The 25,380-nt window shown below is 37.6% G+C and overlaps 1 protein-coding gene across 9 annotated transcripts in view; it reads left to right on the top strand.

Moving 5' to 3' along the window:
- The window catches only part of LOC127499679 (CUGBP Elav-like family member 4), a 124,347-nt gene that overhangs the window by 73,248 nt on the left and 25,719 nt on the right, over positions 1-25,380 (top strand). For 3 of the 9 annotated variants that reach the window (XR_007926161.1, XM_051870147.1, XM_051870144.1), the window contains exons 4-8: positions 5,579-5,707; positions 10,249-10,328; positions 19,156-19,299; positions 20,997-21,144; positions 22,877-23,026. Coding sequence is in view for 8 of the 9 variants with exons in the window: in XM_051870147.1 (XP_051726107.1) it covers positions 5,579-5,707; positions 10,249-10,328; positions 19,156-19,299; positions 20,997-21,144; positions 22,877-23,026 (651 nt within the window). In the remaining variant the exon portion in view is untranslated. The remainder of the gene's footprint in view (positions 1-5,578; positions 5,708-10,248; positions 10,329-19,155; positions 19,300-20,996; positions 21,145-22,876; positions 23,027-25,380) is intronic. The other 6 variants (XM_051870149.1, XM_051870145.1, XM_051870148.1 and 3 more) reach the window with 5 other exon arrangements.

Below are 25,380 nucleotides of genomic sequence, written 5' to 3'. Positions count from 1 at the left end.
TCATCTCTTCAGACATCAGCACTCGTTCCTCATCCTGAGGGGAGCAGCATTAATCTGGTCTGCTGATGGTGTTTGTGCATCCATTCATTTCTCTGCAATGATAAGACTCTCAGGCGGGCGGCTGTCAGATGTCAGTGGTGTTTTGATCACTCTTTAGTTGTCTTTATATCTTTTTTCTGCGTTCACATTAAGAGGCCAGTCTGCTCGTCATCTGTTGGACGCGGTCACTGACAGGTTCTTATTTTCCAGACCATTTCCTCTGCAGAAAGACACGACACACGCAGAGAGACGGACAGTGATGAGAGACGACAAGATTGAAGTGAATATTTGACTCTTGAAGGGACCAGCAAACTCTCAGATTGCAGTCCATGTTTGGGTTAGTTTGTTTCATTTGTTTGTTTCGATCTTATTGTTTAATGTTAACGTAACTCATTTAGTGTGCAGTTCAGTGTGTTTGACAGTTTAGTGAACTGTTGCTGAGAGATTTTAAGTTTGATCATTGATAGTACTAGTAAGGTCCCAGCTAACAAAAATATGTTCCAAGAATGTTCCAAGAAACATCCAGTTTTTTAATGTTAATAGAACATTCCATTTTATCAATTTGCAAACATTATGGGAACGTTACTTTTGAATGTTCTCTGAACGTTCTGAAACAAGTAATAACATTTAAAAAGCGTTAGACGAACATCCAGCTAAAACATTTCGGGAAAAAAAAAAACATTCTATGAACGACGTATAAATAATAGTGCTGTCAGATCAATTAATCGCAATTAATCGCATGATTCACATCTAACATAAAATTGTATACAGTATATATATATATATATATATATATATATATATATGTGTGTGTTAATTTTGACAGCAAAATTTGATTTATTTTTAGTCATAGTCTTTTCACTAAAATGCCATTTAGTTTTAGTCGTCTGAATTGTTTTAGTTTTAGTCTAGTTTTAGTCGACGAAATCTACAGTAGATTTAGTCGATAAATCTAATGGGTTTAGTTAAATAATGCATCAATTAAGCATTTCTCTAAAATGTAGAAATATAGATTAATCCTTATTAAAGCAATTAAAGTTATTCAGTCAAGAACACTGAGTGATTTTCTCTTTTTCTTTTGTTGTTTGATTAACATTAATGACGGACAGCAGCAGGTTTATTAGGCTACTGTCACTTTAAGGCTGAATGCACGGATCCAATACACTGATACACATCCAATATTCTCCCAACTGTTCACATTCACTTTAGACATAACCAACTGTTTTTACGCTAAAATGGGCATTTTGACAATTTTCAGTGTATTTGTCCGTTCAGGCGCGAAAAGACGCAAAAGAGAGCTCAATTCAGTACTCGTGCGTTTTTATTCATTGACGAAAATGTCAGTAGATTTTCATCATAGTTTTTGTCATTCAAAACTAGTTTGTTGACGAAAATGATGACAAAAATTAACAAAATTAATACTGATATACGCACACACACATATATTTACAAACTTTTATGTTAGATGCGATTAATCAATTTGACAGCGCTAATAAATAATCTTTTCTGCCAACATTTTCAGGAACATTATTAAAGACCAGATAACTTTGAACAAAGGAAGAAAGATTACTTATAACGTTGAAAGAATCTTGCCATAACGTTAGCTAGAGTTCTGAGAATTTCCTGTTTGCTGGGGTCGGGTCACATGTCTTGTTTACAAACTTGTTCCAGATTCAGTGATTCAAACTGATTCTGACTCATCTGTCAGTTTGTAAAAACAAACACACATCACATACGCAGCAATGGCGTGTCTTCTATTCAATGTTTACACTATTTCGAGGTTACGTATGTTTATATTGCTTCAAAAATAACTATAATAATAGGCTTCATGTTTAATTTCTCACCACTAACTGTTTGGCTGTTAATAATCACCTTGTTTTCAGATCATTTGTCCTCAGATCTGCAGGTATATTCATGGTGGCAGACAGAGGTGAAGTGACATCATGGCCCTCAGGGTCTTTACTGCCCGTCTGAGATCTGCGTCTGCTGCTCTGAAGCCTCTTCAGGGGGTTATTACGCCACTCTTTGCAGCCAAGCGTCGGCCGGAGGATCTCTAAAGTGCAGCTCAGTTCAGGCGTGAACGCTAATTAATAGTGATCCATCTCCTGTAGGTGTGTGTGAGCGCGCCGCGGACGCAGAGATGGCGAATATAACTCATAGGTCCGGGAATGAAAAGATAACGGACTGTAAATTCAATTTCTCTCCCATCCGTCCCTCAGGAAACTTCCAGCATCCTCTGTGGGTAATTTCATTTTTCTCAGCGTAGACTAACATGTCGGAAACGTTCATTATTGCGCTTATGGCTTGTTAATTAGGCTTGTAAAGCTGACACGAGTGGCCCCTGATGTGTGCGGAGCCCCAGGCCCCTAGAGCACACAGATAATGAGACAGACCGGGTCTTACTGCTATACGCTGGGTTACAGTCAAACAGATTATAATATACATACATTCATGATGTAACACTGCTGTATTAAACTTTAAATACTTTTTATTTTTCCCTTGAGGACCATTTATAATGTTTTTTGCATAATTTCAAGCTTTTCTGGTCCTTACGATCTCACAGTCTGTTTGTGCTACTGTGCCTTTAAGACTTATTTATATAAACGTCTGTTGTGATTGGCTAAGCCGTTTGCATTTGAAATGAGTTGTGTGTTGTCAGATCTAATGTAATCATCATGTTTGTGATGTCAGATCATTGAAGCAGTAAATGATCTGAGGTGAATCTTTACAGTATTTCTACATAGACTCATACATCAGACTCTTTCAGAGATCAAGAAAATTGTTATTGTCTTATGAGCTGTTTAATGACGACTCTTAGCACTACCAGTAACAAGTTTGTTAATGTTTTTAAAAGAAGTCTCTTCTGCTCACCAAGGCTGCATTTATTTAAAAATACAGTAAAAAATTGTAAAATATTATTCCAATTTAAAAGATCTGTTTTCTATGTGAAAATATTTTTAACTGTAATTTATTCCTGTGATCAAAGCTGAATTTTCAGCATCATTACTCCAGTCTTCAATGTCACATGATCCTTCAGAAATCATTCTAATATGGTGATTTGCTTCTCAAGAAACATTTATGATTATTCAATATCACTGTTGAAAACAGTTGTATCTCAGCTATATCTCAGTTGTATCTCAGCTAAAACTCAGTTGTATCTCAGCAATATCTCAGTTGTATCTCAGCCGTATCTCAGTTGTATCTCAGCTAAATCTCAGCCATATCTCAGCTAAATCTCAGCTGTATCTCAGTTGTATCTCAGCTAAATCTCAGTTGTATCTCAGCTAAATCTCAGCTGTATCTCAGTTGTATCTCAGCTAAATCTCAGTTGTATCTCAGCTAAATCTCAGCCATATCTCAGTTGTATCTCAGCTAAATCTCAGTTGCATCTCAGTTGTATCTCAGTTGTATCTCAGCTAAATCTCAGTTGTATCTCAGCTAAATCTCAGTTGTATCTCAGCCGTATCTCAGCTAAATCTCAGTTGTATCTCAGCTAAATCTCAGTTGTATCTCAGCCGTATCTCAGCTAAATCTCAGGTGTATCTCAGCCGTATCTCAGCTAAATCTCAGTTGTATCTCAGCTAAATCTCAGTTGTATCTTAGCTAAATCTCAGTTGTATCTCAGCTAAATCTCAGTTGTATCTTAGCTAAATCTCAGTTGTATCTCAGCTGTTTCTCAGCCGTATCTCAGCTAAATCTCAGTTGTATCTCAGCTAAATCTCAGTTGTATCTCAGCTAAATCTCAGTTGTATCTTAGCCGTATCTCAGTTGTATCTCAGCTAATTCTCAGTAGTTTCTCAGCTATATCTCAGTTTTATCCTAGCTAAATCTTAGTTGTATTTCAGCTATATCTCAGTTGTATCTCAGCCGTATCTCAGCTAAATCTCAGTTGTATCCCAGCTAAATCTCGGTTTTTCTCAGCCATTTCTCAGTTGTATCTCAGCCATAACTCAGTTGTATCTTAGCCATATCTCAGTTTTATCTCAGTTGTATTTCAGCCGTATCTCAGCTAAATCTCAGTTGTATTTCAGCCATATCTCAGTTTTATCTCAGCTGTATCTCAGCTTAATCTGTTTTATGTCAGCCATATCCGAGCTAAATCTCAGTTGTATCTCAGCTGTATCTCAGCAAAATCTGTTTTATCTTAGCCGTATCTCAGCTAAATCTCAGTTGTATCTCAGCCATAACTCAATTGTATCTCAGTTTTATCTCAACCATATCTCAGCTAAATCTCAGTTTTATCTCAGCTGCATCTCAGCTTAATCTGTTTTATGTCAGCCGTATCTGAGCTAAATTTCAGTTGTATCTCAGCTAAATCTCAGTTGTATCTCAGCTAAGTCTCAGTTGAATCTCAGCCATATCTCAGTTGTATCTCAGCTTTATCTCAACCGTATCTCAGTTTTATCTCAACCGTATCTCAGTTGTATCTCAGCCATATCTCAGCTAAATCTCAGCCGTATCTCAGCTAAGTCTCAGTTGTATCTCAGCTTTATCTCAACCGTATCTCAGTTTTATCTCAACCGTATCAGTTTTATCTCAGCCGTATCTCAGCTAAATCTCAGTTTTTTCTCAGCCGTATCTCAGCTAAACGTGAGTTGTTCTCTGTCTGGTGTGGAATAAGTATGTCACGGTCTCTGATCTCTTCCTCTCAGGATGAGTGCCGTATCCTACAGCACTCGTATGCATAATGTAAAGCTCTGGTACAGTACAGAAGACAGATGATGAGTCGGGGCTCATACAGCGCAAAGCTCCATTAAAACAGCTTATGTAAGACTCGATGTGGAGGGAATACAAGCTGTCAGCCTGAAGAGATGAGGGAGAACTGATGAATGAGAAGATACAGGTGCATTTAGATGAGCGAATGAAGCTCGACATGTTCAAATAACAGTCTTCAATAGGAAAGACAGTCAATAATGTACTTGTGTACCGCTAAAACTGAGAATAACAATCGTGATTCATGATCCTCCTTTATACTTGTGAACTTTCTCTTTCTCTGAACTTTTTGATGTCTTCAGCAAGTTTTTACTGAGTTTAGTGTCAAAAAGATCTGACAAAACCATAAAATACAGTTAACAGGGCATGAAATATTGATTACTCGCTTTCCAGCTCCTTCATTGGCATGAAAGGATTATGATTTTAACACACAGCTGAAGTGCTTCTGCTGTTCGAACATTCAATTAGGCATCGGAAAGTACAGTAAAAACAGACTCGTGTGGCTCTGACGGAGAGTTTGATGGATAGGAACGTGTACGAGCTGTACACGTGAACCGTACAATGTCTGCAACAGTGTACGTTGTGGTGTACGTTTCCTCACTCCAAAAATGTATTTTCTTACTTGGTATTTCCAGAACAAATTCCTAAACATTTTTAAATATATTTTTTAATTATCTTTTTCCTCCTCAATCCTCGTGGTTTTCCTTGTGATGTCAAAGATCCCGCCGGATCTCATGAACTCTGTGTGTATGAGTGAATGTGAGGTAATTCGTGTCTCTCTCTCTCTGTCTCTCTGTCTGTCTGTCTGTCTCTCTCTCTCTCTCAGAAGACCGGAAGCTGTTTGTGGGCATGTTGGGAAAACAGCAGAGCGAAGACGACGTCCGGCGGCTGTTTGAGTCGTTCGGGCAGATAGAGGAGTGCACCGTGCTGCGGGGGCCTGATGGGGCCAGTAAGGGTCAGCACCCACACAACTCTCTGCCTCATCCTCTCTCACGCTCTCATTCCCCTCCTTTACTCTCTGAGTTTGTTCACATGTAGCAAACACACATTACTGGCTCGCTATAAAAGCTTACATACGAATCAGCACTGAACAGTCTTCTGTTGGGGAAGTGAACATTATCTGGATACTGAGAATGACTTGTGATGTTTTGGAAACATTGTTTAGAGTTTAAAGACAAGAGTTTTACTGTTCCATGTGCTGTTGTTTTCCAACTAAAGTATATGGAATTACATTATAGCTTTGTTACAAAAAAGGCCAACAGAAGAAAATATATTATTATAATTCACAACTGTTCAAAAGATTGGGGTTAGTAAGATTGTTTTGTTTTTAAAGAAATTAAAACTTTTATTAATCAAGGACGCATTAAATTGATCAAGACTGACAGTAAAGACTGTTCTTTTGAACTTTCTATTCATCAAAGAATCCTGAAAAATAAAATATATGATGGTTTCCACAAAAATATGAAGCAGCACAACATTGATAATAATCATAAATGTTTCTTGAGCATCAAATCAGCATATTAGAATGATTTCTGAAGGATCATGTGACACTGAAGACTGTGATAATAATGATGCTGAAAATTCAGCTTTGATCACAGAAATAAATTACATTTTACTATATATTCACATAGAAAACAGCTATTTTAAATTGGAATAATATTTAATAAATAAATGAAGCTTTGGTGAGCAGAAGAGACCTTTAACTTTGAGTATCTACAAACAAACCTGTAAATCTCTTATTTATTTCATTGTTCTCTCTTATTTCTCTATCTGGGCATGTTTTGTTCATATTACCATACTATATTTGTACTATTTTCTGCAGTATGCAGTATATATATGGTGCATATATGTGAATACTACGGGTATTGTAAGGGAATTCAGTGAAACCCGGATAACTTTACTGCATTAATTCAAATTTGCAGCGTTCAACCTGAACCTGAAGTGACATCAACCGCAAATTTAATCACTTTTTAATTCTAAATAACTTTAACTAATAACATGCATTAGTGATTGTACATTTATTGATGCATTTATCCATGAATGTTTTGTATAATATTTCACAATATCCCAAAATAAATGAGACATTTTATTCAATGAATTACAGAAATGGACGGGCTGCTGCTGAACTCAAAGCCTGTTGTATTTCAGTTTTTCTACTTCAAAGTTTCACCTTTAATTCAATGCGTTGCTTGCCATTTGTAATTATTTGTGAAATTTACTAGCAATTTCTGAGTGTAAAGTAAATCCTACACCAAATTTGTTTTCTCTCAGTTTAATGTTCACCCAGCAAACATTTGGACATTTAATTGACTGTTGAAAAGACGTCCTGTCATGGTTGAAAAATAGTTCCAAAATGAAATTTGAACGGACATCTTAGACGTTATCTTATTAATTAATTAATTAAGTATTATATATTGAACTACATGTAGCTAAAAGTCAAAGTAACAATTATACATGCAACCCTAGAGAATTGTAGACATGTACAAACATATCTGAATGCATTTTTAGGAAATGTTCTGTTACATATTTTTACCGATTTATGCCGTCCTACCGCGACTATTTTTGGCCAGGGGCACGATGTTGCTGTCAGACCAATGTTTGCTGGGCAGTCGCTTTAAAGATGAAGTTTGTAATATTTAGATGTTCAGGTAGTGTGTTGTGTCAGTTTCATGTTCAGAGTCACTGGAACATTGATCTGTTTGAGTGGCATGACATGCCAACTTCTGACTCAGCCAATCAGGTGAGTTTGGGGGCGGGGCTAACTGTTTGATTGATTGGATGGAATGTTGAAACTTGTTTGGATACAGAATTTCATTTTGTTGAGATTTCTTGTGAATATCCAGAGGAGACGTGTGAGATTACTGGGTTTCTTTTCTCATGAGAAAATTCAGGACTCCATTTGCTCTCCGTTTGATCTCATTGCTGTCTGGGTGAAACATTTAAGATATTAAAAAGATGTAATTTATAATATTTCTTTTCTTTAGACAGTGGTTTTCGTGCGGCATGTTTACACCTGTGTCTTTGGCTGAAAATGATCTTCTTCTGACGTGTTTCTCATGTTTTCACTTCTAGTTTGGCTGGATTTCTGTCCTGAATAGAGCTTTCGCAGCTCTAGTTAAGATGCCGTCACGTCTGCCCACATGAATTCATGTCCAAATGTTTCTCCTCGAATCATGTTCCCTAACCATCAGATTTTAAATCCTCAAACGTGCGCTGTCATGTCTAAAGCTTTTCTCGTCTTCTGAAGTGTCGTTCTGTCTCGTGAAAGTGTGTCATAGAGCCTCGTCACTCTCTCCGGCATTAATGCATCTTGTTTGCGGAAAATAAAAGTCATTCTCTGGCTTTCAAGCGGATGAATTGCCGGCCGGGCGCTGGGCTTTTGGGGTCACGGAGGTTTGATGATTGCGGGGTTTGTTAGATGGATGTTTGTGCTGTGTTTCCCTCGGCGGCTCCGGTTATTCTCTGTGGAAAGGTTAAAGTGTTCAGAGGCACCAGCTGAATCCTCAAAATGAAGGAGAGATGCAGGAGATTGTATCAGTGTCTCATCTCACACCGGTTTTTCCTCTGTTCTCTCTGCTTTTTTCCTTTCTTCCCTTTGAAGAAGTTTGCATGGAGTCCTGCAGCAAATGCATATGATTAACTGTGTGTATGTGGTTTCACTTAGTATTACTTTAATGGCAAATTTGGGGACATTCTCACTTGGGAAAACTTTTAATAAATATGTTATATATATATATATATATATATATATATTTTTTTTTTTTTTTTTGGTTAATATATGCATTGTATATCTATGCAGTATATTTTTAGATAAGATAGTAAAATGTATAATATATAATAAATGCATTTAAAATATAAAAAATATTTTAAAAAATATATATATTAAATTTAATTATATTATATATGCATTATATACATGAGTGTGCATGTATATCATTTTGTATTTATATATATTATATGCATTTTAAATGTGTGTGTGTATATATATATATATATATATATATATATAGGTTTGGCTGAATAAGGTTTTTAAAAGTGTACAAAAAAAAAAAAAACATAATGGAGAAATAATTAATTTTGAAGTTTTATTAAGTGTTAACAATGAGATTATGTGGTTTTTATAATTAATTAACACTGCTTTTGTCATTTTTTACAAGATGGACAACATTTGTCACCAAAAGTCATTCAGTTTAACCAAAAATTTCGGTTTTACCGAATGACACTTTTGGTTACACCGAATGACAATATTTTCAAACAATGCTAACAGGCTGATATCTAGCTAGCAAGCAAAAGGACAATCAAACATTTTATATTTAGTACAAGTTTTTAAAATATTACAACATTTTCCATGTTTTATAGCGGTTGTACCAAATGACCTGATGTTTCAGGACATGCGTATGATCAAGTGAAAATATGAATTTTTCAAATAGTTAAAAGAGAGTTAGTTACTTTGCTTGACGACCATGTGGTCCTTTGCAGGTGTCTAAATGATGTCACATCCTGTCACATGATATTGACCGCATGACTTGATCCAAAACGGTCTCTTTATATTGGTTACTCCGAATGACATCAATGAAATTCATTTTTCTGGACATTCTTTCTCATAACAAAGCAACGACTTCTACACATAATTTTAATACCATTTTGCACTATGTTGATATATAATGTTATAAAATCATGCCAGAATAAAAAATATATACATTTATTACATTTTTAGATATTTTAATCACAAATTAAATGGCTGTATTGGCATTCGGACGGTTAAACCGAATGACCTTTTGAAACTTCAAAAATTTTAAAATACCTTTATATGTAGAAAAATATAATTAAAACCATTTGGATTCAATAAAAGAGATCTAGTTGTACTACCTATATATATATATATATATATATATATATATATATATATATATATATATATATATATATAGGCTTGACTTCACAAGCGATATGACATTTTTATTCTTAAAATACAAAAAAAGGTTTCTGTTTGTCATTACAGTTATTAACATGTATGAGAAGATTTTGGGTTCGTCTCGGTGTTTGTTATCGTAGTAAAGCTCTAACTCTCTAGGGACGTCATGGTGGGTAAATCTATATGAATCCATCTAATTCACTCAGAATCGGTCTTTCCAAACAAAACAAAACCAGCACAAATCACAGCAGGGAAACGCTGTACTTCCTGTGGAATCAGCAGAACTGCTTTATTTATCTTTCTGCTCTGTCTGATTATATTGTTTATTATATACCAGCCTAGAGTATTAATTTCTTTAAAATAAAAAGAATCTTACTGACCCCAAATTTTGAACAGTAGTTGTTATTGTAAAGAGTTTTTTTCTTTTGCTTATTGTGTTTATTTAATGAACTAATATGGCCGTATTTCAACTAGTTTGTTCTACTGACACAGCAGAGACAGCATGACTACAGTACTAATGAATTCTTTTATCCTTAAAATGACTAGTTAACTAACCTCTCTCTCTTTCTTTCTCTCGACAGGCTGTGCTTTTGTAAAGTTTTCCAGTCATGCAGAAGCCCAGGCTGCTATTAACAGTCTTCATGGTGGACAGACGATGCCGGTGAGTCTCACACACACACACACACACACACACACACGCCTAGTCTTGTCATCTTGTTAAAACTGTGCAGAGGTTTCATCTCTGATTAACCAGTCAAATAATGTTCATGCCAGTAATATGATTCATATTCAACATGGTAGTCGGCTGCTGTCTTAAACACAGTCTGCTTTATAAAAACCTCTTATTCATCACTGCTCGTGCTACACGTATTGCATAAAACATTTGCAAATAAAGCAGCGTTTCCATCCCATGTGTTCAAGAGAACAAAATCGTCACTTCCTGGGAAATTGGCACAAAATATCAGTAATAAAAATGTTGCTGCAATGGTGCTCTTTTTCCCTCCATCATAAATGAGTTCATCTCAGAGCGTCAGATGAAACACAATAAACGCTGTCATGTTCTCTTGCGTTCGGATGCTGGTGTTCGAATTCTGGAGGGAATTAAACCAAATCATTCTGATGACAGACTGACTCATTTGAGATGGTGTGATGCGATTGGTCCGCTGGTTAGTCCAGTTATCCAATCACAGCTTCTGCTGAGGCAAAGTCACATGAGGTTTTGAGGGATTTAGTCATTAAATGTGTTTCCATCGTAGTTTATGTGCATGTCTTCTTATCGGATACAAATATATCCGCCTCAATTGAGTGCATACATTTTTTATAAGCATTTTTAAAATTTATGCACATCTTGACATTTCCATCCAGTGTTTTTTGTGATTTCCCCCCAAAAAAGAGGTGGATGGAAGCACAGCTAATGAATGTCTGCCATGAGCAAGTGTTCCTGTTTTTATTGAGAATCTGCAGGAGGTCTGCTGAAGGGCTGCGTTTAGTGTCTGATCACCCTAAACCAGCTGTCCTTAAGATTGACTAGTTGTTCAGACAAACCGCAGGCTAGTTGATTTTAATTAAAATGTAGTTTTGCACATCCATCTTGGAGCGCTGGAGCTCAGAAATGCAGACAGGCTGGAAAAGCTGAGAATTTCACTTGTCTAAGTTGAGAAGAGTCTGGAGATCTCAGAGACATTGAGGTGTTGATCTCAGGTGTTGAGCTGATTCTGCTGAAATACTGAGTGTCAACAGACTGACTGCAGCTCAATGTGTGTGTTTGCTGATCATGGAAATATTCACTTAAACTTTATCATAACCGAGAAAAGTACTTTGTACAAGATAGTTCGGTAACACTTTATTTCGATGGTCCACTTTAGACATTCTACTGACTACAAGGAACTTTGCAACTACAGGTCAACTAGCAGTTAGTAGAGTATTAGTTCTTTTGATGCTCCTCAACAGACCTTCTACTGATTACAAGTAACTTTGCAACTACAGGTCAACTAGCAGTCATTAGAGCATTAGTCGACTGTCTGCTTAAATACACTTTATTTTGATGCTCCCCAACAGAAAGTCTACTAACTACAAGGACTTTGCCAACTACAGGTCAACTAGCAGTTATTAGAGTATTAGTAGACTGTCTGCTTTCTTTTGATGCTCTTCAACAGACATTCTACTGACTACAAGTAACTTTGCAATACAGGTCAACTAGGAGTCATTAGAGTATTAGTAGACTGTCTGCTTAAATACACTTTCTTTTGATGCTCCTCAACAGACATTATACTGACTACAAGTAACTTTGCAACTACAGGTCAACTAGCAGTTATTAGAGTATTAGTCGACTGCTTAAATACACTTTCTTTTGATGCTCCTCAACAGACATTCTACTGACTACAAGTAACTGCAACTACAGGTCAACTAGCAGTCATTAGAGTATTAGTCGACTGTCTGCTTTCTTTTGATGCTCTTCAACAGACATTCTACTGACTACAAGTAACTTTGCAACTACAGGTCAACTAGCAGTCAGAGTATATTAGTAGACTGTCTGCTTAAATACACTTTATTTTGATGCTCCCCAACAGAAAGTCTACTAACTACAAGTAACTTTGCAACTACAGGTCAACTAGCAGTTAGTAGAGTATTAGTTCTTTTGATGCTCCTCAACAGACCTTCTACTGATTACAAGTAACTTTGCAACTACAGGTCAACTAGCAGTCATTAGAGCATTAGTCGACTGTCTGCTTAAATACACTTTATTTTGATGCTCCCCAACAGAAAGTCTACTAACTACAAGGACTTTGCCAACTACAGGTCAACTAGCAGTTATTAGAGTATTAGTAGACTGTCTGCTTTCTTTTGATGCTCTTCAACAGACATTCTACTGACTACAAGTAACTTTGCAATACAGGTCAACTAGGAGTCATTAGAGTATTAGTAGACTGTCTGCTTAAATACACTTTCTTTTGATGCTCCTCAACAGACATTATACTGACTACAAGTAACTTTGCAACTACAGGTCAACTAGCAGTTATTAGAGTATTAGTCGACTGCTTAAATACACTTTCTTTTGATGCTCCTCAACAGACATTCTACTGACTACAAGTAACTGCAACTACAGGTCAACTAGCAGTCATTAGAGTATTAGTCGACTGTCTGCTTTCTTTTGATGCTCTTCAACAGACATTCTACTGACTACAAGTAACTTTGCAACTACAGGTCAACTAGCAGTCAGAGTATATTAGTAGACTGTCTGCTTAAATACACTTTATTTTGATGCTCCCCAACAGAAAGTCTACTAACTACAAGTAACTTTGCAACTACAGGTCAACTAGCAGTTAGTAGAGTATTAGTTCTTTTGATGCTCCTCAACAGACCTTCTACTGATTACAAGTAACTTTGCAACTACAGGTCAACTAGCAGTCATTAGAGCATTAGTCGACTGTCTGCTTAAATACACTTTATTTTGATGCTCCCCAACAGAAAGTCTACTAACTACAAGGACTTTGCCAACTACAGGTCAACTAGCAGTTATTAGAGTATTAGTAGACTGTCTGCTTTCTTTTGATGCTCTTCAACAGACATTCTACTGACTACAAGTAACTTTGCAATACAGGTCAACTAGGAGTCATTAGAGTATTAGTCGACTGTCTGCTTAAATACACTTTCTTTTGATGCTCCTCAACAGACATTATACTGACTACAAGTAACTTTGCAACTACAGGTCAACTAGCAGTTATTAGAGTATTAGTCGACTGTCTGCTTTCTTTTGATGCTCTTCAACAGACATTCTACTGACTACAAGTAACTTTGCAACTACAGGTCAACTAGCAGTTATTAGAGTATTAGTCGACTGTCTGCTTAAATACACTTTCTTTTGATGCTCCTCAACAGACATTATACTGACTACAAGTAACTTTGCAACTACAGGTCAACTAGCAGTCATTAGAGTATTAGTCGACTGTCTGCTTTCTTTTGATGCTCTTCAACAGACATTATACTGACTACAAGTAACTTTGCAACTACAGGTCAACTAGCAGTTATTAGAGTATTAGTCGACTGTCTGCTTAAATACACTTTATTTTGATGCTCCTCAACAGACATTATACTGACTACAAGTAACTTTGCAACTACAGGTCAACTAGCAGTCATTAGAGTATTAGTCGACTGTCTGCTTTCTTTTGATGCTCTTCAACAGACATTATACTGACTACAAGTAACTTTGCAACTACAGGTCAACTAGCAGTCATTAGAGTATTAGTCGACTGTCTGCTTAAATACACTTTATTTTGATGCTCCTCAACAGATATTCTACTGACTACAAGTAACTTTGCAACTACAGGTCAACTAGCAGTTATTAGAGTATTAGTCGACTGTCTGCTTAAATACACTTTATTTTGATGCTCCTCAACAGACATTATACTGACTACAAGTAACTTTGCAACTACAGGTCAACTAGCAGTCATTAGAGTATTAATAGACTGTCTGCTTAAATACACTTTATTTTGATGCTCCCCAACAGAAAGTCTACTGACTACAAGTAACTTTGCAACTACAGGTCAACTAGCTCTCAGAGTTTTAGTAGACTGTCTGCTTAATATCTGCTAACACTTTATTTTGATGCTCCCCAAAAGACATTCTACTGGCTACAAGTAACTTTGCATCCACATGTCAATCTATTCTACTAAACCGAAACCTAACCTAACAGCCTACTAATACTCTAATGAGAAGTGTAGTTGCAAAATGACTTGTAGTTAGTAGAATGTCTAAAGGGGACCATCAAAATAAAGTGTAACCAATAATTTCTGTTTATTAAACGTGCACACCGCATTTCACCTCAAAAAATAAGAAATTGTATTTTGCATTATTTTCATGACAATGTCTCATTATTGTAATCTGATAAAACAAACAATAATATATATTATAACTGTTAAGTTTTTGTACTGCTTTAAAGTTACACCAGTTAACATTGTAATAGTATTATAATATTTTTATATACATTTTGTATATAAATTTTAATATGTATTTTATATTTTACTTCAATACTGTAAAAAGTATCATATACTACACTGAAAAATATTGATGCATATACAGTTCTCTCAGAAATTGCTAGTAAATTTCACAATTAATTACAATGAAATGGAGAGTAATATTGAACTAAATGTGACATTTTGAAGTAGAAAAACTCAAAAATTAAAACATACTGCAATAATCTTTGAAAATTTCTTTACAGTGTAATAATGAATCACTGTTGAGAATAACAACAACAAAAACAACTGAAAAGTAAAAGATCTGGACACATTACAGTGATGGGAATTTTTATGGGGAAACAATATGCTGATTTGAAATGAAAATAATGCAATAATAATGCAAAAAAAAAAGTGTTGATTTGATATGAAAATAATGCAATAATAATGCAAAAAAAGAATAATAAAGTAATTGTTTATGCAAAATATAATTCCTTTTGATTTTTGTGTGAAATGTCACCTGGACATGTTCTCACCTCAAACACAAAGGCAGATTTTTGCAAAAGAACTTAAATATCTTGTAAAGATTTTGTAAAAACTGTAAAAAAGTTCTTGAATATGTTTGTGTCACTCTTGTCAGTTCCATTCTGTCCAATTCTGCAATTATATCTTCAGTTATTGTTTTTTATTTCTTTCTTATGTAAATCTCTGCGGCCCATGCGAAATTTAATCCAGATGCTCTTCTCAAGTCAAACGCTCTCCTCAAATGAGATTAGTTTTCTGAACCCGTGACAAATGCCTCGGCCGGGACTGTCAGAGATGACAGCTCCCCGCTGCAGCTTATCAAATTCAGCAAATTCATTTCATACGAGATATAGCAGCGGTTGGTTCCGCGGATGATTATTGTGTTTGTTTGTGGGAATGTGGCTTTCAGCGTGATGAAAATGGCATTTCTCCTAGAATGACAGAAACACCTGCTGTCATCTGGACACAACAGGTCGAAAACTTCAGGATGGGAGAGTTGAGCTTCTGTCCAGTTGAGTTTGTTTCAAGACAGATTCTGTGACATCGTTTTTTTACTTGTATCATTATTCTTTTTCTCAGAATTGCGATTTTATATCTCACAATTCTGACTTTATTTCTCAGAATTGTGAGATATAAAAAATGTCTGAATTGTGAGATATAAACTTGCAATTGAGAGTAATAAATTAAGAATTGTGAGATATAAACTCAGAATTGTGAGAAAAAAAGTTGGAATTGCGAGAAATAAAGTTGGAATTGTAAGATAAAAACTCGGGATTGCGATAATAAAGTCAGAGTTGTGAGATATAAACTTGGAATTGCGATAAAGTCTGAATTGTGAAATATAAAGTCAGAATTGTGAGAAATAAAGTCAGAATTGTGAGATATAAACTCGGAATTGTGAGGAAAAAAAAGTAATCGCGAGAAATAAAGTCAGAATTGTGAGAAATAGTCGTAATTCTAAGATATAAACTCGGAATTGTAAGAAATAAAGTCAGAATTGTAAGATAAACTCACAATTGAGATAATAATGTCAGAAATGTGAGATATAAACTTGGAATAGCAATAATAATCTCATATAAATTCGCAATTCTGAGAAATAAAGTTGGAATTATAAGATATAAACTCGGAATTGCGATAAAGTCAGAATTGTGAGATATAAAGTCAGAATTGAGATAATAAAGTCAGAATTGTGAGATATAAAGTCGGAATTGCGATAATAAAGTCAGAATTGTGAGATATAAAGTCGGAATTGCGATAATAAAGTCAGAATTGTGAGATATAAAGTCGGAATTGCGATAATAAAGTCAGAATTGTGAGATATAAACTTCATACGGAGTTTTAAACTTGTAGTAATTCATATTCTGTGCCACAGTCTCATAGGTAACAGTGAAAGTCTTGGTGTGGATCAAAGGTTAAACTGGCATAAACGGCACAGAAACTGTCCTCTTTGAGTTTCCTTTATTTTTGGGTGATGATCTGTGTTTTTCTCCTCATAATATCTTTTACTTTCTGACCTCAGCGAGTCTTCAGAGCGTCTGATATCTGTTAAAGCCCTCAGAGAGACTCTGCAGGATGGCAAACGTCCAGACTAATAATCAGATCATTGTGATGTAGTCTCGCTTTCATAGCCATCATCATTGTCTCTCTCTTTGTTTGTTTTATGGTCTCTCTGTAATCATGTCCTCAGCTGCCCTTGTGTTTGTGTGTTTCCAGTAATTAAACAGGAACGTCCTGGAATAGTCCTTGTGTGTGTGTGTGTGTGTGTGTGTGTGTGTGTGTGTGTGTGTGTGTGTGTGTGTGTGTGCTGATTTAGTATCTGTAGGTATGTGTATATAAAGTGTGTTTCCAGCACATTGTTTTACATTTCAATACACACTTTTATAGTGTTTTTAAGCAAACGCTGACATGCTATTGAACACCACCTTTATTTCAACATTAACAGATTATATTTTAAAAAATGCCATGTGTAGTAGCCTTTTTTAAAATCCCTTTATTTCTTATTTTTTCCCTAAAAATTTTCCAGTGTTTTTTTTTTTTTTTTCTCCATTCAGTTTTGTATTCTTATGTTTATATATCAACTGGACAACATGCTTTAAAACATAAACCTTTTTACATATGTACAACTTTAGAGATATACAAACATTTATAGATCCTTCGTTGAGATTCATATATTATTGAATTCATAGATTGCTTTTTTATTGCATATATAATAAATTAGATTAAATGTTTAATTGGATTCAATTAATTTTTATCACACACACACACGGACACATACACACAGACACATACACATGGACGCAGATGCACACAAACACAGACACACATGGACACACACACACACACCCATGGACACACACAGACAGACACACACACACACATGGACACACAGACAGACGCACGGACACACACATGGACACACACAGACGCTCACAGACAGACACACAGACACACACATGGACACACACATGGACACACACACACACACGGACACACAAACACACACACGGACACACACAGACACTCAGACAGACACACGAACACACACACGGACACACGCACACACAGACACACATGGACACACACACGGACATGGACACAAACACACACACTAGTTAAAGAGTGAAACATGTTTAATGTTACACTAATGTTATATTTTGTACTTTTTAAGTTTTGTTGACAGTTAAACTGTTTCTCCATCATTTAATGATATCAGACATTCACATCATATTATCTTGAAACATACTTTTGTAGGTTAGGTTTTATTTGACTCTGGATTATTTTTTTTCTGTTGTAAGACTTATTGTGTTTTTCATATGTATAAAGATTTGTATTTTATACATGCGCCTTGACAATCTGCTTCATAAGGCACTATAAAAATAAAGTTTTGTTGTTGTTATTTATATGCGGTTGACTTACTTTAATTACAAATACCTACAAAATCAAATGTGATCATCCTGGTGTGTGTTTGAATCCCGTTAAAGACTGTTTACTGTCTCCATATGAATGATTTCATTGGATTCCCGCTGCGGGGAATCGACATCCGTACAGCACAATATGAGCCGCACAGCCCGACCTCAGTCAATACGGAGGCCTCTGACAGCTGTAATGAGGGTCCGTCCGCTGTGGCGTTGAGTCCACACTTCACTTTAATGTGTACTGCAGGGACGCGACTCCTCCGAGACACTCATAGATCTCCTCCGCTCACATCATGCGTCTTGATGACAGCCGTAGAGCCCAATTAAATGAATCAATGTCTGCCGCAGCGGCCGCGGAGATTTAATTGCTCTCAGCTACGTCAGAGTGAGTCCGACAGAGAGATATAAGTGCAAGGGGTCCCATTATGCTTTCTCCCGTGTTCATCTGTCTTTAGTGTGTAGTGTTGCTGTTGAAGCATGAAAAAGCTCTGCAAAGTTCCAGTTCTTCTCTATATCAGTGTCAGTGTTTCTGAACTCCCTGAAACGCCTCCATTGTAGTCTTGAGTTTTCGTCACAATATTCCTCATTTAAATAATTCATGCACAGAATAAAGGGGCGGGGCCTGGTTGAGTTAGTTAGTAGTGTGTTGAAACTGGCGGTTATGGTAAGGGGCGGGACACATTTTAATAGGCGCTTTTACATTTTGCTTTGAAAGCGAATCTTCTGCCATCGTCTTGTCAGTCAGCTCCTCACTCTCGTGATGAATGAAATCTGACTCCTGCTGCTGATCTGTGCTGCGACTCAAACACATTTCCCAAACACGCTCGAAGCGCTTGACCAATCACAACACACTGCTCCAGCTGACCAATCAGAGCACATTATGCTTTTCAGAAGGAGGGGCTTCATAGAGACAGAGCGTTACTGATAGACTGGGAAGAGAGGAGCTGCAACAATGGAGAATATGAGGAAAATAATCAACATTCAAACATGAAAACCTGTTCTAGTGGAGCACAAAAACAACATCAAGACTTTATCAAGGGCATAATAGGTTGTCTTTTAGGAATATACCTTGAATTATATGTGTGTTTGTGTTCAGGGAGCATCCTCCAGTCTGGTGGTGAAGTTTGCAGACACCGATAAGGAACGAACCCTGCGCAGGATGCATCAGATGGCGGGTCAGCTTGGCATCTTCAGTCCCATGACCATCCAGTTTGGAGCATATGGAGCGTACACACACGCTGTAAGTCTCACACACAGATTACCATTTTTATGAGGTTCATTTGTGCCAAAAAAGAGTGGACTGCTTTGTATTATACATTTGTCCATGCCTACGGTCACTCAAGATATATTAGTGATGTGTAGGTTCTTTGTTTGTGTCATCTTGTTAAGCCTCTTTCCCATGGAAGCTTGTTTATAAAAAATAAAAAAGGTAACTGCAACTTTTTAATTTTACAATTCTGACTTTATTTCTCACAATTGCAAGTCTGTATATCACAATTGTGAGAAGAAATGTCAGAATTGCAAGTTTATATCTTACAGTTGAGTTATGAAGTCCTAATGGTGAGATTTAAACTCGCAATTATGAGAAAAAAAGTCTGAATTGCACCAGGTTCTAACCAAATGCAGTGCAATAAGATTACAGTAACAAGCAATTTGTCTGTTCACACCAGATGCGTCAAAATCAATCAAAAATCACAGCCAATCAGACACGTGTGGGCGGAGTCTCTCTGCAAGCGCACTGCACTCGCAACCAAAGCAATCACAAATCACAACCAATCAGAAGATAGTGTGGGTGGAGTCTCTCTGCAAGCGCACTGCACTCGCAACCAAATCAATCCAAAATCACAGCCAATCAGAAGAGAGTGGGCGGAGTCCTTCTGCAAGCGCACTGCACTTGCAACCAAAGCAATCACTAATCACAACCAATCAGAAGATAGTGTGGGTGGAGTCTCTCTGCAAGCGCACTGCACTTGCAACCAAAGCAATCCAAAATCACAGCCAATCAGAAGAGAGTGGGCGGAGTCCTTCTGCAAGCGCACTGCACTCACAACCAAAGCAATCACAAATCACAACCAATCAGAAGATAGTGTGGGTGGAGTCTCTCTGCAAGCGCACTGCACTTGCAACCAAATCAATCCAAAATCACAGCCAATCAGAAGAGAGTGGGCGGAGTCTTTCTGCAAGTGCACTGCACTCGCAACCAAATCAATCCAAAATCACAGCCAATCAGAAGAGAGTGGGCGGAGTCCTTCTGCAAGCGCACTGCACTTGCAACCAAAGCAATCACAAATCACAACCAATCAGAAGAGAGTGGGCGGAGTCTCTCTGCAAGCGCACTGCACTTGCAACCAAATCAATCCAAAATCACAGCCAATCAGAAGAGAGTGTGGGCGGAGTCTCTCTGCAAGCGCTCTGCACTTGCAACCAAAGCAATCACAGCCAATCAGAAGAGAGTGTGGGCGGAGTCTCTCTGCAAGCGCACTGCACTTGCAACCAAATCATTTCAAAATCACAGCCAGTCAGAAGAGAGTGGGCGGAGTCTCTCTGCAAGCGCACTGCACTCGAAACCAAATCAATCCAAAATCACAGCCAATCAGAAGAGAGTGGGCGGAGTCTCTCTGCAAGCGCTCTGCACTTGCAACCAAAGCAATCACAGCCAATCAGAAGAGAGTGTGGGCAGAGTCTCTCTGCAAGCGCACTGCACTCGCAACCATATAGCACATTATCATTGTCATACTTTTGAATGTTGTTGTTCCAGCTGCAACGTTGAAGGAATAGAAAACGTTTCTAAAATAGAATTGAAAAAGTTGTTGTGAAATATAAAGTTGCCTTTTTTATTTTTTTATTTAGTGGTGGAAACAAGCTTCCATTGATATTTGTACTAGAAAACCAGACAAAAGCACTGATGAAGAGCGGTTGTTGTGTGTGTGTCTGCAGCAGATCATGCAGCAGCAGGCAGCGCTCATGGCGGCGACGCAGGGCTCGTATCTGAACCCCATGGCTGCGATCGCCGCCGCTCAGATGCAGCAAATGGCAGCTTTCAACGTCAACGGTCTGGTGGCTGCGCCGATGACGCCGTCTTCAGGTACGAGGAGTGATCCAAACACACACACACACACAAATAAAGCTTTAATTAAAGCAGGCAGCAGGATCAATTGCTCCTCTCGCAGGAAACGGTTTTCATCAGTTTGTGTTCTCCAGAGCAACAAGTGTTCGTCTCGGACGTTAATCTCACTGTTGTTTGTCACCACAAGGGTTTTTTGTTTTCATCCTTTTCAGCTTCTTTCCATTGCATTCACGTATCCACACAGAAGCTCTTACAAAACCTAGTGAGCAGACAGCATCGGGGTATCGTTCATAAAGATAATCCCAGAATGCATTGCAATGAGTGGGAAAAAAAATTAATATTCAAATTCCATATTTGTTTGTGCTGTGCACTATGGAGGTCAGTAAGATTTTTTTAAAGAATAATTAACATTTCAGTTTGACTTCTGAAAGGCATAGAAACAATTATTTTATTTATTTTTTTGGTCTCAAACTTACTTTTTGATCTCGTCCTACAGCTTTTATTAGATTTTCTAATATTATTATTGTTATTTTAAAGCTTTTTGATGCACCAATTTGTGTAACTCAATGAATTTGACGAGGATGCCGAACAGGAAGTGATGTCATGTTGACATATTCACAGTAAACGTGTCATTGCTGTTGAATGGATCTCTGTTCACTAAGTTTTTTTTAAAGAAATTAATACTTTTGTCCATCAAGGATGCATTAAATTGATCAAAAGTGACATTTATAATGTTACAAAATATGTTCTTTCAAACTTTCTATTCATCAAAGAATCCTGAAAAATAAAATGTGTCACAGTTTCCACACAAATATGACTGTTTTCAACATTGATAATAATCATAAATGTTTCTTAATCATCAAATCATCATATTAGAATGATTTCTGAAGGATCATGTGACACTGAAGACTGGAGTAATGATGCTGAAAATTCAGCTTTGATCACAGGAATAAATTACAAGGTCACAAGGTTTTGAAACAGAGCGAGTGTGTCTCTGTCAATCACAATCGCTCAGTAAAACACAAGGTGTGATGGGAAATGATCCGTCTCAGTTTGAGGATGAACCCGGGAACGCAGCCAATCTGATGCCTTTGACCAGAGAGTCCTTGACTGAAGAATACAGGAGTGGAGATTTGTGACGGATAATCCCAGACCCCCGTTTGACCCCCGTCACACACAAACACACACACACACGCACACACACACACACTCCTGATGTGTCTTCTGCTTGACTTTGAGCGTCCAGCTACAAAAGCCCGCTGACACCTCAGACGAAGGGTCACAAGGAATTAATTAAAGCGCTTCCTCTCCCTCTCGTCTGTCAGTTTTCCCGCTTTGATAATCCGTGATGTGGACACACACTCTTGTTACCCGTCAGCTTTAATCTGCCACGACTGAAATGCCCTTGGAGAAAAGCCGAAAGAAGTTGAACGATCAGTGTCAGAAGGGCAGCGAAGAGACGCGTCTGTGACCGGAGACCAGCACTTATTAATGCTTTGACTCGACCTCCTGCGTCCAGTGAAACATTCATTTCTACAGCGCTTCATACAGTACAGATTGTTTCAAAGCAGCTTTACAGTGACCAACAGGACAGTAACTATGAGACTATAATAATATGAGACTAATTGAGCTCTACAGAAGACAATAGTGTCGTTATTCAGCTCAAGTTTTGTTCTCATCAGATATTGTCAGTGCAGTCTATCGATATTACTTAATATTAAGTGTGAATATTTAGTATTTGTGATTGCAGGCACCAGCACTCCACCAGGCATCAGTGCCACGGCTGTGCCCAGCCTCGCAGCTCCCATCGGGGTCAATGGCTTCAGCGCCCTCCCTCACCAAACCAACGGACAGCCCACCTCCGAAACCATCTACACCAACGGCATCCATCCGTACCCAGGTGACACCGCATACTCGCTTCAGCCGCGTGTGTCGTGCTTTAGATGCTGGAGTCCCTTCACTGTCAGAACCAGCAATAAAGCAGCTAAAACAGTACAGAATCAGCACTGACAGAATCAGTATCAGAACCAGCAACAACTGAGACTAGCACAACAAGATACAACCTGTCTGAGCTGTTTTGACACATTGAGCTTTATAGTGCTTATGTGGGCAACACAGGTTCAAGTCTGGCCTAAGGCGGGTCTCTCTTTTTATTTTATTGGTTTTTACTGACTAATGCAGATATTCTAGTTATTATTTTATTATTATAGTTATTCCTTGTATGTTTAAAATGCATGTCAAGGAATGTTTGTATTCATGCAGGTTTAATAAATAAATAAATAGAAATTTTCCTTGGCCAAAATTATTATTATTATTATTATTATTATTGTTTAAACATTTCCATACTTATTTATTAAAGTAAAAAACAATTCTGGCCTGAGATGTGTCTCTCTTTTTTACAATATTTAATGACTATTTTCAGTTATTATTTTTAACCTGGTCTCATAGGAAATACGTACCTGTGGGAATGTTTTCACGAGTCGCAAAAATACGTACCAATACGTTCATATCACTGCAGTTTCAAACAGAAATGAACACTAGAGGAAGTAAAACGGCAAGCGCTTTTAACCGTTTTCATACACCGTTATGGGGCGTTCACACCAGACGCGCCTTGCGTGAATAAATCGCGCTATTCGCGCGTAGTTGGACGCTTGAACATTTTGAGTTTACTCGCTTCATTCGCGCGTGAAATTCACTTCACAACAGACACGAATTCGCGTCATGAGAGGGGCTTCTGCCAGGCGGCTCGTCTCGTTTCTGCACACTTCCTCTGAATAAACACATCAACTCGTCAGCAGAAAGTAGCTGTAAAATACGGCGAATAAGCTCAATTTGCCGGCTTTAGCTAGCTTGTAGTCTCAATATGTATATATATAGCTCAAATTGAGTAAAGAGCGTTTTTTACAACTTACCAGATTGTCCGACCTCCTCACTCACTTTCTTCCAAGCAAGATCCTTTTTATTCCTGTTTCTATAAAAGTATGAAGATCGTACAGTGACGATGATTTTGTCCGCCATTGTTGTTTCGGATTTCTGCCTCCTCTCACTACTTCATAACACATCACTACTAGAGCAAGCTCCTGATTGGTTAACGTGGCACGAATTTTCGCCAAAGTTCAGATTTTTCAACTCGTGCGATTCGCACGAATCACGCGTTACGCGCATCAAACGCCCGAATCACTCTATTTGCGCCGTGTCATTCACGCGAATCGCGTCATTCGCGCTGCCTCATTCACGCGAATCGCGCCACAGGATGTCTATTCGCGTCTTTGCATTGACTTAACATGTAAATCACTCGCGCTTAACGCTTCATTCGCGTCTGGTGTGAACGCACCATTACAGGGTCAGATTATGGATTAATAAAGACTTGTTTTCACGTCTCCTTGCACAATATTATGTTACTTAAAAACGCTTTTTACCAAAGTGCACGATTTGTAAACGAATATATTATTGACTTTCCGTTGGTTAACCGGTTAAATGTTTTGCTTTTCTGATGTAACAAGCTTGCTCGGCAGCTCAGCTGATACGGAGTTGGACTTAGGACGAGGAAGCCTTGGGTACGAATCTGGGGAAAAACGAGTCACGGTAAAAGAGCTCAAAGATGAGAGATTAAAACGGCACGATTACAGATGCTTTTTATGTCACATTTGCTTTTGTTAACACTATCGGGTAGGTTTAGGTGTAGTGTTGGTGGTACGTTATTTTAAAACGCAATGGATCATTACACTTTTAGCGCCACTCACTGGACAAAGTTTCAAATCAGAACTGCAGTGATTCGTATAAAAACCAACGTCATAAAAACGTACCATATTCACGTTTATCTGTTCCGGCAAAAAAATGAACATGCTTTTAGTGCCACTCAGTGGACATTTCACATTGAAACTGCAGTGATATGTACGTATTGGTACTAGAGGCTGACGTTTAATCACTGACTATTAATCACTTGATTGGGACGGGACGGGAAAAAATGTTAGCTGGAGTGGGCGGGACCGGGAATCATAATAACAATACACAAATATAGTTTATATAAATAAACTATATATTTTAATTTTGAACTCAATTCTAGTTGCCCTGTCTTTTTATGCTCTTCTGTTTGCTTTGGTGTGGGTAGAGATAAGTACAGAAACCCGGTATTAAATGGGCACCGTGGCAAATTATGGTGTATCGATGAGCTCTGACGTTAACGGTTCTGCTGTCGGTACTGGAGAATTTATGAAGAAAATACACATACATTTATTATTGCCATAAATACAT

The sequence above is a fragment of the Ctenopharyngodon idella genome, chromosome 18 (genome assembly GCF_019924925.1).
Source record: "Ctenopharyngodon idella isolate HZGC_01 chromosome 18, HZGC01, whole genome shotgun sequence".
Taxonomy (NCBI): domain Eukaryota; kingdom Metazoa; phylum Chordata; class Actinopteri; order Cypriniformes; family Xenocyprididae; genus Ctenopharyngodon; species Ctenopharyngodon idella.
This window is presented reverse-complemented; position numbering and strand designations above follow the sequence as displayed.